Below are 16,191 nucleotides of genomic sequence, written 5' to 3' on the forward strand. Positions count from 1 at the left end.
CTAATTTATTTTATTATTAAAAATAATAAAAGCTTTTTATTTTTCAAAATGCATGCAAAAATAAGTTTTCAAAATTTACTCTTGTAAAACCATGTGTTCCCAATTTTTCTTCCTCCCTCCCCACCTCCATCTTCTTTTAGACAGCAAGTAGTCCAACATAGATTAAACCAATGCAATTCTTTTAAACATATTTCCACATTTATCATGGTGCACAAAAAAATCAGATCAAAAGGGAAAAACTGAGAAAGAAAAAACAAGCAAGCAAACAACAATTAAAAAGGTGAAAATACTACATTGTGATCCATATTCAGTCTCTCTCTGGATGGTGATGGCTCTCTCTAACATGTCTATTGGAATTGCCCTAAATTACCTCATTGTTGAAAAGAGTCAAGTCTGTCATAGTTGATCAGCACATAATCTTGTTGCTGATACACAACCAATTTAAAGAAAAGGAACTTGATAAAATCAAATAGTAAGAGTAGCAATGACACATTTCCCCTATAATTCTGAATATATCAATCAAATAACCCCAATCATTTATAAGTGATAAAAAGTTATGCTTTATTACCTTACACATTTAATTACTTCTCAATCAAACAATTGTTGCCTCACTTCCCCAATTACGTATAAATATAAAAAATATAAATACCCGCTCCCCTTTTCACACATATACAACACACATCTTTCCTATTACTGATAACTCTTTGCTTTAATTCTGCTCCTTAACTTGCCTTGCTATTACTTAACCTCACCCCACTCATGGATCCCTCCCTTGTTTTCTTTCCTCACCTTTTGCTTTCTCTTCCACTCATTCCTCCCCGTCTATTTCTTAATAGATTTTGGGGTATAAGTGATATATATATATATACACACATATATTTGGTTGTTGCTATTTTGAGAGATTGGAATGGAAGGTTTCTGTTTCCCCCAAATCTCCTGATTTCTAGGAAACAGAAACTGAGGCCTTTAGGCTTAATTAAGCAGATAGTGGTCAAGCTAATAGACTAAATATCGATAAATGTCAAATACCAACAAATGTCATCAGCTCAGGTTAAGTAAATATGCTTATAGCTGGCCAAGGCTCAAGTAAATATGAGCCTGCACATATTATACAGATCATAGGGGAAACACAGAAATAAAAAATAAAATACAGAAAAATAATTTAAGCATTCCTGTAAGTTCTTCACTTTATCTCTCCATTCCACATATATATATGTAAAAATGATAAATAGATATAAATATATATTATATATATAAATATATGTATAAAGAATATATGTAAATGATAAATATAAATGGATATAAATGATATAAATGTTGTGTTGGCTATTTAAACCATTCCTGATGTGAGTAGGTTTTCAGAACCATGAGCCCTTCTTCCTCATATAATGTCTCTGTGTCTATTCTTCCTCTTTTTAATTTATCAAAACTATCCATTTTTTATTTCCCAACATTGTCTATTTCTTGTTTGGTCCTAAATTTCATTCGAGATTTCTTTCACCAAACAACCAATATTGAAATGTGTTTTACAAGATCCCACATCTTTGATCAATGTTGTTAGACTTCTATCTGTGCTGTTCTCCTGTGGTCCATAGATTCTGTGCTGTTCCCTTCTTCATCACCTAACTCTTATCTGTGCTGATCTCTGCTGTTTTCCTGTTGTGTGCCAACTCCATTCCGCATTCCTACTACATCCTCTTGTATGGTTGTGACTAGCGATGTTCTACTGGATAAAAAGTTTTAGCTAAATGTTATTTATTTGTATTCTGTGAAACCATTAATCAAAAATCATAGAAAACTGCACACTTTGCTTTAAAAGGCTGACTCAAACATAGTGTCATCATTTTGCTCTTCTTTGAGACTGAAGGATGACAACCTCAAATGTGGTGCTCAGGTAGCCTTTTAGTGCTGTGTTTTATACCAGAAGTTGTACTTTGGGAACTGAAGTTCCATCTGCTTTTAAAAGCTACAAGGTGAAGCTGGAATCTTCAACTGAGCTGTTCCCTCTTTCTCAGGGGATGAGGATTGGATTTAGACACTACTGTTCTTTTAGCTTAAAACCCAGAAACCTTTTTTTTTTTTTTTTTTTTTTTACCATAGTACAGCTCTTTTAAAAGACAAGGGAGCCCTCTGACACTCAGTCATGTTCTTGGAAGAAAAAAAACCTAAGGGATTTTCCCCAACAAAATGGAATATATTTATTTTTTTAAGCATTGTCTAGAATAGGCATTTCCTAACTAGAAGGCCATGTCTTGATCCAGGTGTCAATCACTTTGAAATAGAGTTTTCCTTCCTACATAGTTACTTCAGACTTAATTCTGTTCTCTTATTTAATTTCTGGTCACCAGGGACAAGGTCTTTGTCAGAGCCCTCTGCTAGGATGAGATTTTCTTGGGACCTGCTGCTTAATTTCTGATTGCTCAGATATACCTTATTATTGTCCTTTTAGAGGATACACTTCCAGAAAATGAACAAGGGCTCCCAGGACACCCTGTTTTTTTAAGTCATAAACTTAAGAAATTGATATATAGATATACACACCATTACACACACACACACACACACACACACACACACACACACACTTGAGCACTGTGTGTATGTGTGTGTGGCTAATTTCTTACTTAAGCATCCTCAGACTCTCTTCATTGGTCTGAGGAGAAGCCATCTGGGAATGTCCATTCTCCTCTGTATGTAGTTCACCTCTTCTCTGACTACCTGGGGATGAGAAGAATGGAATCAAAGAGCAGGTTGGTCACTTCCCTTCCATGAGGCTCGGCTACTGATGAGAACATGCAGTCTTAGAGCCTATCTCCTCCCTCCCTTCTCCCAAAACTAAAACCAGTGCAATTCTCTCCCTAAGCCCCAATGCCCCAGCATAGCCATAAGCTTTCATCTTCAGGTTACATTTTATTTTCTAAAGGCAGTTACCTCGTCGTTTTAGGTAGCAGACACATGGTATTAGCAGGAATACAACAAGGCTGAATATGGCAAAATAATGTGAGTGATTCTGTAGGTTCATTTTAGGCTCTGTATTGTCAGACTCTAAAACAGAAAATCAGGATCATTAGCCATCAGTCTGTTACAAAGAAGTGGGATAGAGGGCTGCAAAAGGGGAATATGTGAAAGAAGCAAGGAATGCGAAGAAGAAAATGGGAAAAGAGGGATTAGCAGAGATTCTATTCTTTGTAGAATTTTTTTTTTTTGGTATTTCTGTAAAGAAGGATCTTCAGGAAAGAAGAGTAATAAAGAGAGAAAAGGGCCTGGATAGTTTAAACAGAAGGCAGACATACAGAGGTGATCACAGAAGCTATAAAGTATGACTGAGGTCAGTGTCTGCAGTGTCTGTCCTCCAGAGTGCCAGTCCCTGCCCAGGTCTTTCCATTCTCCTCCATTTCTATCAGAAAGCCCAGTGTGCATCATTAGTCTTCCTTTAGTACATCACCTCTTCTCCACCTCTCTTTTCTCTCCCTTCATTAAGTACACACCCAGAAGAAAGGGATACTGTTCCCTCCATTACTGTTTCAGGGTCACCTTTAACCTTTAGGGATTGCTCTTCAGTCTAGAGAATTCCCAGGGAGAGAGTGAGGAAGGACTGAGTGACTGACTAGCTCGGTAACTTTCACATGGTTCTCTAAGGCAGCTCAGTCTGTAATTCAGTCAGTCCTTTTCATTCACTGGGGCTGTGTAATGAATGTGTGACTTGTAACAGTCCTTCTGGCTTCAGATTTTGGTCTTCAACTTTCTTGTTACTTAAAGAAAGAGCAGCTCCACCCTTCTTTCCCTCTCTAAGGGGTAAAGTTGGAAGGCAAGACAGATTGTGCAAAGATCTGAAGGTGGGAGAGTGAATCAAAGCTTTAAAAACTGTACAAGTGGGTGACAGCAGGGTGGGGTCCAATAGGGCCCAGTGGCTCATTTACCAAAAACCGTTAAATTGAACTTCTGAGTAATTATCACTCCCAAGAATGATTTTATGTCAGCTTCATAACATCCACTGTCTTCAGTTTTCAGATTGCTTAACATTAGAGATTTATCAGGAAGGAGAGACAACCTCCCCTTATACTCTTTGCTGTTAATGATCCAGTCTGGACTGCTCTCCCCTGCAGAGCTGTTGGCCAGGATCAGGTGTTTAGATGTCGAGATCCACATAATTCTCTTGGTGTCACTTCCTATTTTTGAGTCTAAACTGAACACAGTATCACTTCCCTGGCTTTCTTTCAGAGATGTCACCACTTCTGAGTGGCAGATACCTGTGACAGGATGGAAATAAGAGTCATAAGTACATAAGAAAGGCCTTAGGTATCTGAGGAAATAAAAAATGCAGAAAGGTCCCGAGAAGGACCCACACAAACCACAGCCATTTCAGAGGCATTACAAAGTGAAAGTCATTGCCCTTCTCTGCAAACCTGACCCTTCTCCAGTCTCCTCGGCCCCACAGTGGGCTCAGTCCCCAGGTCCTGAGCCTTGGGTTCCCTTGACATTCCCCTCCTGCTCTCCATATGCAATGGGACACCACATCTCTCCTCCCTCTTCAGTCCCTCTCCCAGAGCATCCCTTCCTTCTGCTCACATGGCCTCCCTTGGCCAGGCTCTCACCACCTCTCACCTGCACTAGGGCTGCAGCCTCCTAATGCATCTCCCTGCTTCTCTCCTCTCTCCTCCTTCCAACCCCGCTCAGAGCTGGCTTCCTAAGGCACAGCCCTGGGGCTGCTCTGAAACCTCCTTGAGGAGTCCAGTTGCCTCCAGGATGAGGACGGGCTCTCCTGAGCCTCCACAATCTGCTCTCCTTGTGGCCTTCTCATGTTCTTTCCTCCCCTTTATGCCTCCCCTGCTGCAGACAAACTTGGCCATTGGCTGCTCCCCAAAGCTGACGTTTTCCCCCCATGCCCAGGCTTCACTCAGGCCCAGCAGAAGCACAGCTCGCTCGGATCTTTCTGAAGCTTTTGCTGGGAGTTTGTCCTTCCTGGCCCTTTGTGACCCATTTGGGGTTTTCTCGGCAAAGATGCGGGAGACGTTTGCCATTTCCTTCTCCACTGCATTTTACAGACGGGAAACTGAGGCAAACAGGGTTAAGTGACAGGCCCAGGGTGACAGGGTTAGTGGGTCTGATGTAGGATTTGAACTCAGGATTCTGAGTCTTCCTGAATTCTGGCCCAGCCCTCTGGTGCTCCCCTAGTGGCCACATCTGAAGGCTTACTGCCTTTCAAGGCTCAGCTCATGTGGTGATACAGAATTCTTCAGATTATACTGTATAGGAAGAGCTTATTATTTTTGGCCCTAGAAGTCTGATTTGACAACTGATTGGGCATATAAGGTATTGAAGAAGAAGAGTAGGACACTCCATATCCTTAGGCTCAATTAAATGAAGAAATAGATGACTTCAAAGACACAGAAAAAAGTATATGAACTGATGTAGAGCAAAGTAAGCAGAAGCAAAACACTTTATATGATTATATCAATGTTATTGAAATCAACAATTTTGAAGAATTCACAAAATGATAGTGAACAAAAGAGGCAGAAACAGAAGAATTTATAGAATTATAAGATCATAAAAGAAATAATTTTGAAAGTTCTATGAACTCTGATCAATATAATGACCATGCACAATTCTAGGATTGATGATGAAACATGCTATCCATTACAGAAATGTTTAGGATACAAAATGAGTGTTTATGTATATGAGTATGTGTGGATATGTATTTATATAAAGCAGTGGAAGGAATGTGTTGTTTATAGATATTTGTTCTAAGAAATTTGTTTTTCTCCTCTTTTCTCTCGAGGTGACAGGAAAAAATGATTTCTATTAATTAAAAAAAGAGAAGTGTGTGTGCATGCAAATGCCGTAGATCACCTGTAAAAGATATAAAATGTTCTTGCACTTTCAGATGAGATCAATATGGTATAAGTTTCATTTAACTTTTAAAATTTCTTTCTAGACATCTCTCATGAAAAGGAAGTAATATATAAACGTTTGTAATGTAAAAATAAATTATATTAATAAAATCTAAAAAGAAAAGTGGTCAAAGTGAGATTGAATAATTTTAGGGAAATAATACTCCAAGAGTGTGTCAAAAATTAAATGCTTATTGTTCAGTTTCACATTATTTTTTTCTTGACCCTCATCATTATAAGTATCTTTTGAAATGTTGCCTGGTATTTTGAGAATGTCATAAATTGCAACTCAAAAATGGCTTGTTAAAGGTTTTCAGAGCTGTGGAGTAACTTTGCCCATCTTTGGTTCTCTTTCCTGTCAACAAGCGTTTTCTTCCATGTAGCAGAACTTGACAGAGCAAAATCCTTCACATTGGCTTTCTGAACAATGCAGACCTGTCCGGCCAACTCTTCTACCACAAGTTGCATTGTTCAGTCAGCTCTCAATTCTACTTATAGTGAAGCTGTAAGCCCTTCTTTCCTTTTTTTTTCTTCTGAAGACTCGCAGTCAGAGCCAGTCTGGCAATGCCCGCACTCCTCCTTCTCCCTTTCCCCCTCCTTCCCTCCCCATCACCCTCTGTCGAGCTCTCGGCAGCTAGTAAGAAGTTGGGTTTTTGCAGAGTTTGTCTTATAAAGAGATTGCCCATTACCAATCCGCCTGCCTAACTAACACTCTAGACTCATCCCCACCAATTCCTCTTCTCCTCAGTCGCCTGACAATTCCCTCAACATTCAGAGCCAATTCTAGCCTCTGGATGAGCAAACTCCTCTTCTGTTCTTGCCATGCGCTAACGCCCAGTTGCCAGGAAGAAATTGGGTTTTTATAGAGTATATAGTATTGTGAGCTTGCTCACCACGAATGCACCCGGCCATTTCACTCGGGACTCACCACCCCCAGTCTGTCTTCCCCCTTATTCATTTGACGATTACCCGGAGACTTGCAGCCGGAACCCACGCCAAGTCCAAACCTTTCTTTTTTCTTTTTCTTCTCCTGTCGCTTCCAGGTTGTACCCAGTTCCCGGCTGTCAGTAAGAATTTGTTTTTTGCAGAGCTCACACCATCAATACGTGTGCGAACCTCACGTCAGACTCACCTTCACTAATTAGTCTTGCACCTCCCTCGCCTGATGATTCACTCTTGAGTCATCACCTGAATCAATCCCCTGCTACCTAAAATTCCTCTCTTCTCTCCCCTCCCCCATCTCCTTTCCCTCCCCCGCTCTATCCAGCTCTCGGCTGCCTGTAAGAAGTTGTTTTTTGTGGAGTCCACGTTATACTGAGACGAACCGCCACCAATCTGTCAGACAACCTCATGCCAAGCTCACATCACCAATCAGTCTTGCACTTCATTCTCTTGGACAATTTCATGGAACTTGCAGTCAGATCCGGCTCCTGGATACTCAGACTCCTCCTCTCCCTCCTCCTCCTTCTGTTGAGTGTCTAGCTCCTAGATTCTCTCCAGCTCTTGGCTGCCAATAGGAAGTTTGGTTTTTGTGGAACATATAATATGGTGAGACCGATCACCACCAATGAGCCCGTCCATCTCACGCGGGAATCGCCACCCACAACGTGCCAAGTTCCTCGCTCATTTGCCTGATCCCAGGAGACTCGCAGCCAGCATTAGTGTTTGGATTGGAAAACTGCCAGACTCACATCTGCTAATCCGTCAAGCTCCTCGTTCTCGTGACAATTTCCCGGACACTTGCAGGAGGAACCGACCTCTGGATACCCAAGATTTTCTGCTTTCTCCTTCCTCCTTCTGTTACTGCGAGGCTTATCCAGTCTTGGGTTATACCTCAAGCTCAGGACCAACTTCCCCCTGAATGTCCAAAATTCCTCCTCTCCCCCCTAGTCTTCCCCATTTCCCCACCTCTCTCTCCCCCTCTTACTCCATTTACTTCCTGGTTGCTAGCAAGAAAATGCGTCATTTTTATAAAGTATAGTGAGATGGGGCACTCTAATCAGTCTTGAACTCCTTGCGTGGCAGTCGGGACCCGGTCACAGGGAGGTGAAAGAAAGGATGAAGGGAGGAACGAGAGGCAGAGGCAGAAGGAAATGGAGAGGGAAGTGGTGAGGGAGAAGGAAAGGGAAAGAGAGAGGGAGAGGGAGAGAGAGAACAAAGACATGATTGGATATCATGGTGGTGTGCAGGGGGTTGGGGAAAAAGAGAGGGAGAGGGAGAGAGAGGAGAGAAGGAAAGGCGGAGAGATGTTATCTAATATCTTTAACTCCAGTATTCTGGCTGATAGTGAGTGTGGTTCATGACCTTACTGTGGTACTTCAGTAAACACAACTTCCTTAATTTTTCCAGATTGGATGTCAAGTGGAGTTGATTATATAATCAAAAACATTTACAAACATATATTAAACTTGCCTACTTACGTGCCAGGCAATATTCTAGGACAAAATTGAAACAGTCCTTAAACTTAAGAAGTTTTATATCATAGGAGACAAATTCTAAGTTTTTCCCCCCTGTGCTTTCTATGTGTATACAAAAGACACACAAAACATATATAAGATAGTGATGCTAGGATAAGCTCTTGTAGCTGGAAGGATGGTTGAATAATATAGGTGACATTTAAGCAAAATATTCAAGGATAGTAGAGATTTAAGGGGGTAAAAGTGAAGAAAGAATATTCCAGATATGGAAAATAGATTGTAATAGTATGAAGACACATGGAATATTGTGTATGAGCATCAGCAAGAAGGCTGGACTCTAGAGTATGTGTTTGGGAGGGTAGGGATGTGTAACAATTCTGTAAGGACAGGACAGGTTGAGATGAAGTTGTGAGTATTTTAAATGTTAAGCAAGGAGTTTATATTTACACTTCGATGTAATAGGGAACCTAATGTCTCTATGGAACATAGTGGTTAAAAGCTTGGCAAGGGAGCAGCTAGGTGGTGCTAGTTAGAACACTGGCCTGGAGTCAGGAAGAAGCATCTTCTTGAGTTCAAATCTCTTTTCAGATACTATTTGACCTTGGGCAAGTCCCTTTACTCTGTTTGCCTCAGTTTCCTCATCTGTCAAATGAACTGGAGAAGGAAACAGCAAACTACTCCAAACAAAGTTCCTCAAGGTAGGTGTATATTATGAGTCTTCCTGAATTCTGGCCCAGCCCTGTAGCGGCCCTTAGTGGCCACAGCTGAAGGCTTACTGGGGGCGATGGAGGGCCAGAACGTGGCCTGGAATGGGGAGTCCGGGCTTTTCTCGGTGCCAGGGAGCCAGGGCCCTCCTCAGTGGGGTGGGGGGCTCATGGGAGGAAGCGCTCTGGGCTGGCTCTGCCCCTGCCTTACTCTGGGGCTGCCGCCAGGTCCCTTTCCCGTATTTCTAAAATGAGACCCGAGCACTCGCTGGCCCCGAGGTCTCTCCCAGGGCCAGTCTGGGATCCCGGCTGCGGCCTCGTCCCGGGCAGGGGAGCATTTCCGGGGTGGGGGGAGCTGGCACATTGGGGGATTTGTGCAGGGTTAGACAGACAGTGCAGCTCTGACCAGGTGGGTGGCGTTGGGAAGAAGTGAGTTCAAATCCAGCTGCAGACACTTCCTGGGGATGTCACTCTGGGAAAGTCACTTATCTTTTAGTTTCCTCTGTTTCCTCAACTTCGAAATGGAGATCCTGATAGCTCTCCCCCAGGGCTGCTGGGAGGCTCAATTGAGATACTGTTTATTGAGCATAGTGCCTGGTAGGTGCTTAATGAAGGCTTGTTTCAGAGAAAGGGTTAAATGGATCTGCTAACACTGGTTAACCTGCATAATATCTTAGAAATGGAAAGAACATTGACTTAAAAGGTCAGGTCAGGGGGTCATTCACTTACACCCAGAAAAGATGAAAGAAGCTAACTGCTCCAATCCCTTCATTAATAGATGAGGAGCTGGAGGCCTGAGGAGCTTGCTCAAAAGATCATATAGCTCATAAGCATCGGAGGCAGGATTTGAACTCAAGCCCTGTGACTGAACTGAATTCCTTTTTGGTCTCACACATTTCTGTTCCTAAGTCTGGGTCTGTCTGGGAAGGAGATGGGACCTCCTTGCACTCTATGCTTCCCTTACCTACAGAGGTGCAAGTACCTGTGCCATTAGCAGGAAAGAGGAACAAATGGCACTTTAGCTGCCAAGGATGGAATAAGGAAATGTAGGTTTGGAGAAGACCTGGATGGACTTTCTCTTTCTCAGACTCAGTCTGTCCAAGGAAAGGCTAATTACCAGCCCATCCAAGGCTTCTCCTTCCCCCCAACTTGCTATTTCTGTCAGAGACCAACATCCTGCCCAGAAATCCACGATGGCAACCTCAGTGTTCTCTTTAACTCTCCTCTTCCGACTTGCCCATCACCTAACCATGTCCCCCTCATCTTGGACTACCCGATATTAACATGCATGTGCTCATATGTATATTCTTATGTTTGTATCTAAAAGACACGTATGTTTTAAATACACTCATACATGTATACACATCTCTCTCTAAACGTCATCAGTGCGGTTTTGGGGAAGACACACACCCATATATGTCATATGTACAGATAAATGAGATACTGAATAATACACACACATATAGGCATTATAGATATATACATACATATACACACATATCTGTCTTTATAGACCGAGATATAGAATTCCTCAGATTATACTGGATAGGAAGAACTTGTTAGTTTTGACCCCACAAGTCTGAACCAAGGGTAATGGAAATAGGGGTAGAAGACCAAATTCAGACTTTATGTGAAGAGGAGAAATATTCTAATCCAGTAGGGCTGGCCAGGTGTAGAATGAATCATCTCGGGAGGCATCTGGGCTCCTTCTCACTGTATGGCTTTAAGCAAAGGCTAAAAGAATATTAGTATATCATGGAAGGATTTCTTCTCTGAGTCTGAGTTGTACTCAATGGCTATTAAAGTTCCTTCCATCTCTCAACCCCATGTTTCCTTCCTCTCCTACATCCTAACCAAGCCCCTCCCTCTCAGTCCTCATTATATCAAACCAAGTCTGCAGGATTGAGGCGCAAGGGGCCAAACCAGCTTCAGAGGCTCATCCCTTCATGTGGCTGATGAGCTACAGTGAAAGGAGGAAAGTCTCCAAATGCAGGCACAATGAAAGACCATGGCTCTCTCCGGGGCTGCCTCAGCCCAGCCTCAGACCAACAAGAATGTCCAAAAAAGGGCTTAGGACTAGTTTGTGAAATCTACAGTAAGAAGGCAGCGCAGTTGGAGGTAAACTGTCTGTCAGACAGAGCAGGTGACATGGCTCAGCAGAGCTGTTGCTGGTCCTGCCTGATCTCCTCCAGCCCTTCTCAGCTCTTTGGTCCTCAGACTTCCCATCTGTGAGGGGAGGGCACCCAGCAGCTTCCCCACCCTGTGCTCTTCATGGCTTCCCTTCTTTTCCCTGTTCCATTCTTGCTCTTTTCAAGTCCTAAGGACCTGTTGTTTCCCAACCTAACTTTCTGAATTTCAATTGAGAGACCCAGAGTATGGGCAGGACTATTTGGGTATAACCACTCACCTGGGATGAGACTGAGAAACAAAAGAAAGATGCTCCATTTCCAACCATGAAATCCAATATTGCTCTTGGCCATGTGCTCTGGGAACCCTCCTCAGTAAATGTTTCAGGTTTTTCCAGGGAGGCCCTTTATCCTGGTTCCAACTGTGTGCCTGCCAGGATGTCACTTCCAGCCTCCTGCATGTATTCCCTGCATTAGCATAGAGAGATTACCTGCATCATTCAGTCACATTATATATCACATCTTATACTAACTAGTGAATGCTTTCTCACCTAGGCTCAGCCCATGCTTTACATCCAGTCCAGGAATCCACCAGGAAGTGGGTATAGCCTATTCACTGCTCTGACAATGGGCTCTCCCCTCTTCCTTCCTCCTCCTAGAACTCCTCCCCCTTTTCCCAGAAACTTTGTTTCTAACCTCCCTCTTCCCCTCAATTAATCTGCTCAAGTTTTAGAACTCAGCTTTGGGCTTGTCCAGATTGGCAGCTTGATGAGTAAAAGGAAACTCAACTAAACAATTGCATCCACTCCGCCCCTGATTTTACATTCCAGTCATCAAACAGTCCTTAGCCAGGCATCTTGCCATTTACCCTGTAGCTATACTCGTGACATTCCTCCCTTTTTCCCTCCACCTCCGTCCCAATTGTACACACATGGAATGGAATGGCATGGAATGGAGCACAGAGTCTAGAGTTAAAAAGAGTAGACTTTAAATCTTACCTCAGGGGCAGCTAGATGGTGCAGTGGGTAGAGCACCAGCCATGAAGTCAGGAAGACCTGAGTTCAAATCTGACCTCAGACACTTAACACTTCCTAGCTGTAGGACCCTGGGCAAGTCACTTAACCCCAATAATTTGTATCGGGGAAAAAAATCTTACCTCAGATACTTCTTAGCAGCTGGGTGATCAAATTATTTAAGTGTGTTGGCCTCAGTTTTCTAAAAAATAAAATGGGGATTATAATTAGCACCTATTTTCCAGACTTGCTGAATGGCAGCTGACATATAGCAGGTACTTAATAGATTCTTGTTTCCTTCCTTTCTACTGCTTTTTATCTGTTGTCCGTTAGACAATTAAAAAAACTAATAATATTCTTGCTATTAAAGAGGGCATGGCAATCTACTGTCCTAGGGTTCCCCTTACCAGTTCTGTGATTCTCCAAACAAGATCTGACTTCCATGGACATCCACTCTCCTTCAAATGTTACCTCCCCTTTAACATATAAGCTCTTTGAGAGTAGTGACTATCTCACCTTTGCCCTAGCTCACAAAGAGTTAACATTCTATTAGGGAAAATAGCATGTACACTCAAATACATACAAGGTACATTCACTGTAGATGGAAGGCAAGATAAGAGGAAAAGGCATTAGTCTTATAATACCATAAAACAATTTTGAAAGCTCAATGACCATCAATGATTCTAAGACTGATGATAAAAAATGCTATTCATTAAAGAAATGCAAAATTCCATTGTATAAAGCAATGGAAAGAATGTATTGCTTACCTATTTATTCCAAGAAATTAATTTTTATTATGGGTTTTTCTCAATGGAGTAAAAGGGAAATGGGGTGTGACTGGAGGAAAAGGAAAAAGCCTACAGCAGCAAGTATTCCTAGACAATCTCCCGTCCAAGTACTAACCTGATTAGACCTTGCTTGGCTTTAGATATTGGAGGAGATTGGGCGCATCCAGGGAGGGTGTCGGTAAAACCCACACAGCTTCTGGGGGAAGCCACAATTGTTCAACTGCTTCTATCTGCGTTCAGCTAACAAGATCACGAGAGCTTCCCACAGAAAACTGCTGCACCAGTCTGAACCTTAAAGTTACAGAGGTGGCATGATATCACTGACTTCTTACTTATAACCACCAGCCCTAGAGCAACAAGCAACCACTAGGCAATGAGGAGGATGGGAGAGAAGGATGTGGGAGGTGGAGGTGGAGACAGAGAAATATGATTTAATATTTTTCACTTCAATATTCTGACTGAGTTCCTTTTTTTTAACCTAATCATTCTTTTTTTAATAGCTTTATACTTTTAATACCTGCAAAGATAAGTTTTCAACATTCATTCCTGAAAAACCTTGTGTTCCATATTTTTCTCCCTCCCTTCCCTCCCCTTTCCTCCCCTAGACAGTAAGTAATCCAATATAGATTAAACATGTGCAATTCTAAACGTATTTCCACATTCTTTATGCTGCACAAGAAAAATCAGATCAAAAAGGAAGAAAAAAAGGGGGGGGGGAAAGCAAGCAAACAAAAATAAAAAAGGTGAAAATACTATGTCACATTCAATCCCTATAGTTCTCTCTCTGGATGCAGATGAATCTTTCCATCAAAAAAAAGTCTTTTGGAATTGACCTGAATTACTTCATTGTTGAAAAAAGCCAAAATCTTATTTTTGCTGATTTTCTCTTGGTTCTACTCACCTCACTTAGCATTAGTTCATATAAATCTCTCCAGGCATTTCTGAAATCATCCTGCTTATTGTTTCTTATAGAACAATAATATTCCATTGCATTCATATATCATAACTTATTCAGTTTCCTTAAGTCTTGGGCATCCACTCAGGTTTAAATTCTTTCATACTACAAAAAAGGCTGCTACAAACATTCTTGCACATGTGGGTCCTTTCCCCTTTTTTGATGATCTCTTTGGGCTACAGACCCAATAGAGACACTGCTGATCAAAGGATATTCACAGTTTTATAGTCCTTTGGGCATAGTTCCAAATTACTCTCCAGAATGGTTGGATCAGTTTACAACTCCACAAACAGAACCAGCTACACTCAGCAAAAGAACAATGGGAAATGAGTGTGGATCACAACATAGCATTTATACTCTTTTTGTTATTGTTTGCTTGCCTTTTTGTTTTTCCTCCTAGGTTATTTTTACCTTCTTTCTAAATCCAATTTTTCTTGTGTAGCAAGACAACTGTATAAATATGTATACATATATTGTATTTAACATATACTTTAACGTATTTAACATGTATGGGACTACCTGCCATCGAGGGGAGAGGGTGGAGGGAAGGAGGGGAAAAGTTGGAACAGAAGTTTTTGCAAGGGTCAATGGTGAAAAATTATCCATGCGCATCTTTTGTCAGCAATGAGATGATCCAAACCAGTTCCACTTGTTCTGTGATGAAGAGAGCCATCTATACCTAGAGAGAGAACCATGGGAATAGAGTGTGGAATACAACATAGCATTCTTACTCTCTCTGTTGCTATTTGTTTACATTTTGTTTTCTTTCTCAGTTTTTCTTTTTCTTCCTTCTTGAGCTGGCTTTTTTTTTTTTTTTTACATACCAAGATAACTGTATAAATATGTATACATATATTGGATTTAACATGTATTTTAACATATTTAACATGTATTAGACTACCTGCCAGCTAGGGGAGGGGGTGGGGAGAAGGAAGGGGAAATTTGGAACAAAGGGATTTTGCAAGGGTCATTGTTGGAAAAATTATCCATACATATGTTTTGTAAATAAAAAGCTTTAATAAAAAAATAAAAATAAAAGTCTTTCCCCTAAGTAGGAAAGCTGGAAAGTTTCCTCTGTCCAATTTTTTCCTGTTTGCTGCGAGGGGTCTCTTTCCTGTTTCCCTTCTGCTTTACTCCCTATTTCCTTTTGTGATTCCATATTCACAGGAAGAAGAGGAGGAGCAGGAGGAAAATATTCTCTTTGAATTTGTAAAGGCAGATACAATAAAGGTGCTCTGGCAAAAGGGGTAAATAAATTGCTCTTGCCAAGCTGGATAGCTCTGACTGATCTTTATTCTCATGATCTTGGCAATTACATCATACATAGGAAATGCATGGGATGAACCAGAGACTGAACCATGTGTGTGATAATATTCTGTTAATTGTTCTCCTACTACATTCCATTTTTCTGGGTCTAGAATTCTGTCCTTAGGTAGCCAAGGAGAAGTTCATTCAACTATATATAAAAATTCTGTGATTTGAATCTGACTATCAATCCCTGTTCTTTTATAAGTTTTACTAAGCACTTTTCATACTTCCCTTGAGAGGGAGGCTCTTTACTTAAGTTCTGCTTAAGTCTGGCTGAAAACCAAAGTGACTGAATTAGTTCTTGCCAAATTCTTTCTTCGGCTAATTCTATTATACTCACCCTTCTTCAAGGATGCCAGAGACTCCCTGCCTCAACTCTCGCTGTTCCACATCAGGCGAGCTGCTGGACTTGGTTCTAAGTCTGTGTTAGATGCCCCTTGTAGAGTTTCTCTCTGGTTGTTAGGAGAACATTGACACTGCTGTATCTTGGTTTTCCTTTCAGTCTGTCAAAACTTTCCTCAGTCTCCTTCATGATATCATCATCTATAAATCCTACTGTTGGTATCCTCAAGACTCTGTTCACAGTCCTCTTTTCTGTTCTCTCTATACTGTCTCACTAACTGATCTCATTAACTCCAATGGATTCACTTAACATCAGTTCATGTAGATCTCTCCAAGCCTCTCTGAAATCAACCTGCTGGTCATTTCTTACAAAATTGTAATATTCCATAGCATTCATGTACCATAATTTGTAAGTCATTGTCTAATTGATGGGCATTCACTCAATTTCCAATTTCTTGCCACTATAAAGAGGGCTGCCACAAATATTTTTGCCCTTGTGGGTCCCTTTCCCTCCATTAAGATCTCTTTGAGATATAATCCCAGTAGAAACACTCCTGGATCAAAGGGTATATGCAATTTGTAACTTTTTGATCATAGTTCCAAACAGAATTTATTAAGCTTCAGCTGAAATTAAAAAAAAAAAAAGC

General features: G+C 41.4%; 1 protein-coding gene across 2 annotated transcripts; it reads right to left on the reverse strand.

Annotated features, from left to right (window-relative positions):
* Nucleotides 1–1,315: 1,315 nt before the first annotated feature.
* On the reverse strand, nt 1,316–11,858 carry LOC116423353. 2 transcript variants are annotated; one of them, XM_031966819.1, is made up of 6 exons: nt 11,690–11,857; nt 11,420–11,606; nt 3,921–4,250; nt 2,932–3,045; nt 2,625–2,718; nt 1,316–1,726 (listed from the first exon to the last, which is right to left on the reverse strand). In XM_031966819.1, the coding sequence occupies exons 2-6, from the start codon at nt 11,490–11,492 to the stop codon at nt 1,630–1,632; spliced, it is 708 nt and encodes a 235-aa protein (XP_031822679.1). In that variant the 5' UTR covers nt 11,493–11,606; nt 11,690–11,857; the 3' UTR covers nt 1,316–1,629. The 2 variants fall into 2 exon arrangements, with proteins under 2 accessions (XP_031822679.1, XP_031822680.1); XM_031966820.1 differs by lacking the exon at nt 1,316–1,726 and having other exon boundaries at nt 2,217–2,718; nt 11,690–11,858.
* Between the last annotated feature and the right edge of the window lie 4,333 nt (nt 11,859–16,191).

Source organism: Sarcophilus harrisii, chromosome 4 (assembly GCF_902635505.1).
Source record: "Sarcophilus harrisii chromosome 4, mSarHar1.11, whole genome shotgun sequence".
Lineage (NCBI taxonomy): Eukaryota > Metazoa > Chordata > Mammalia > Dasyuromorphia > Dasyuridae > Sarcophilus > Sarcophilus harrisii.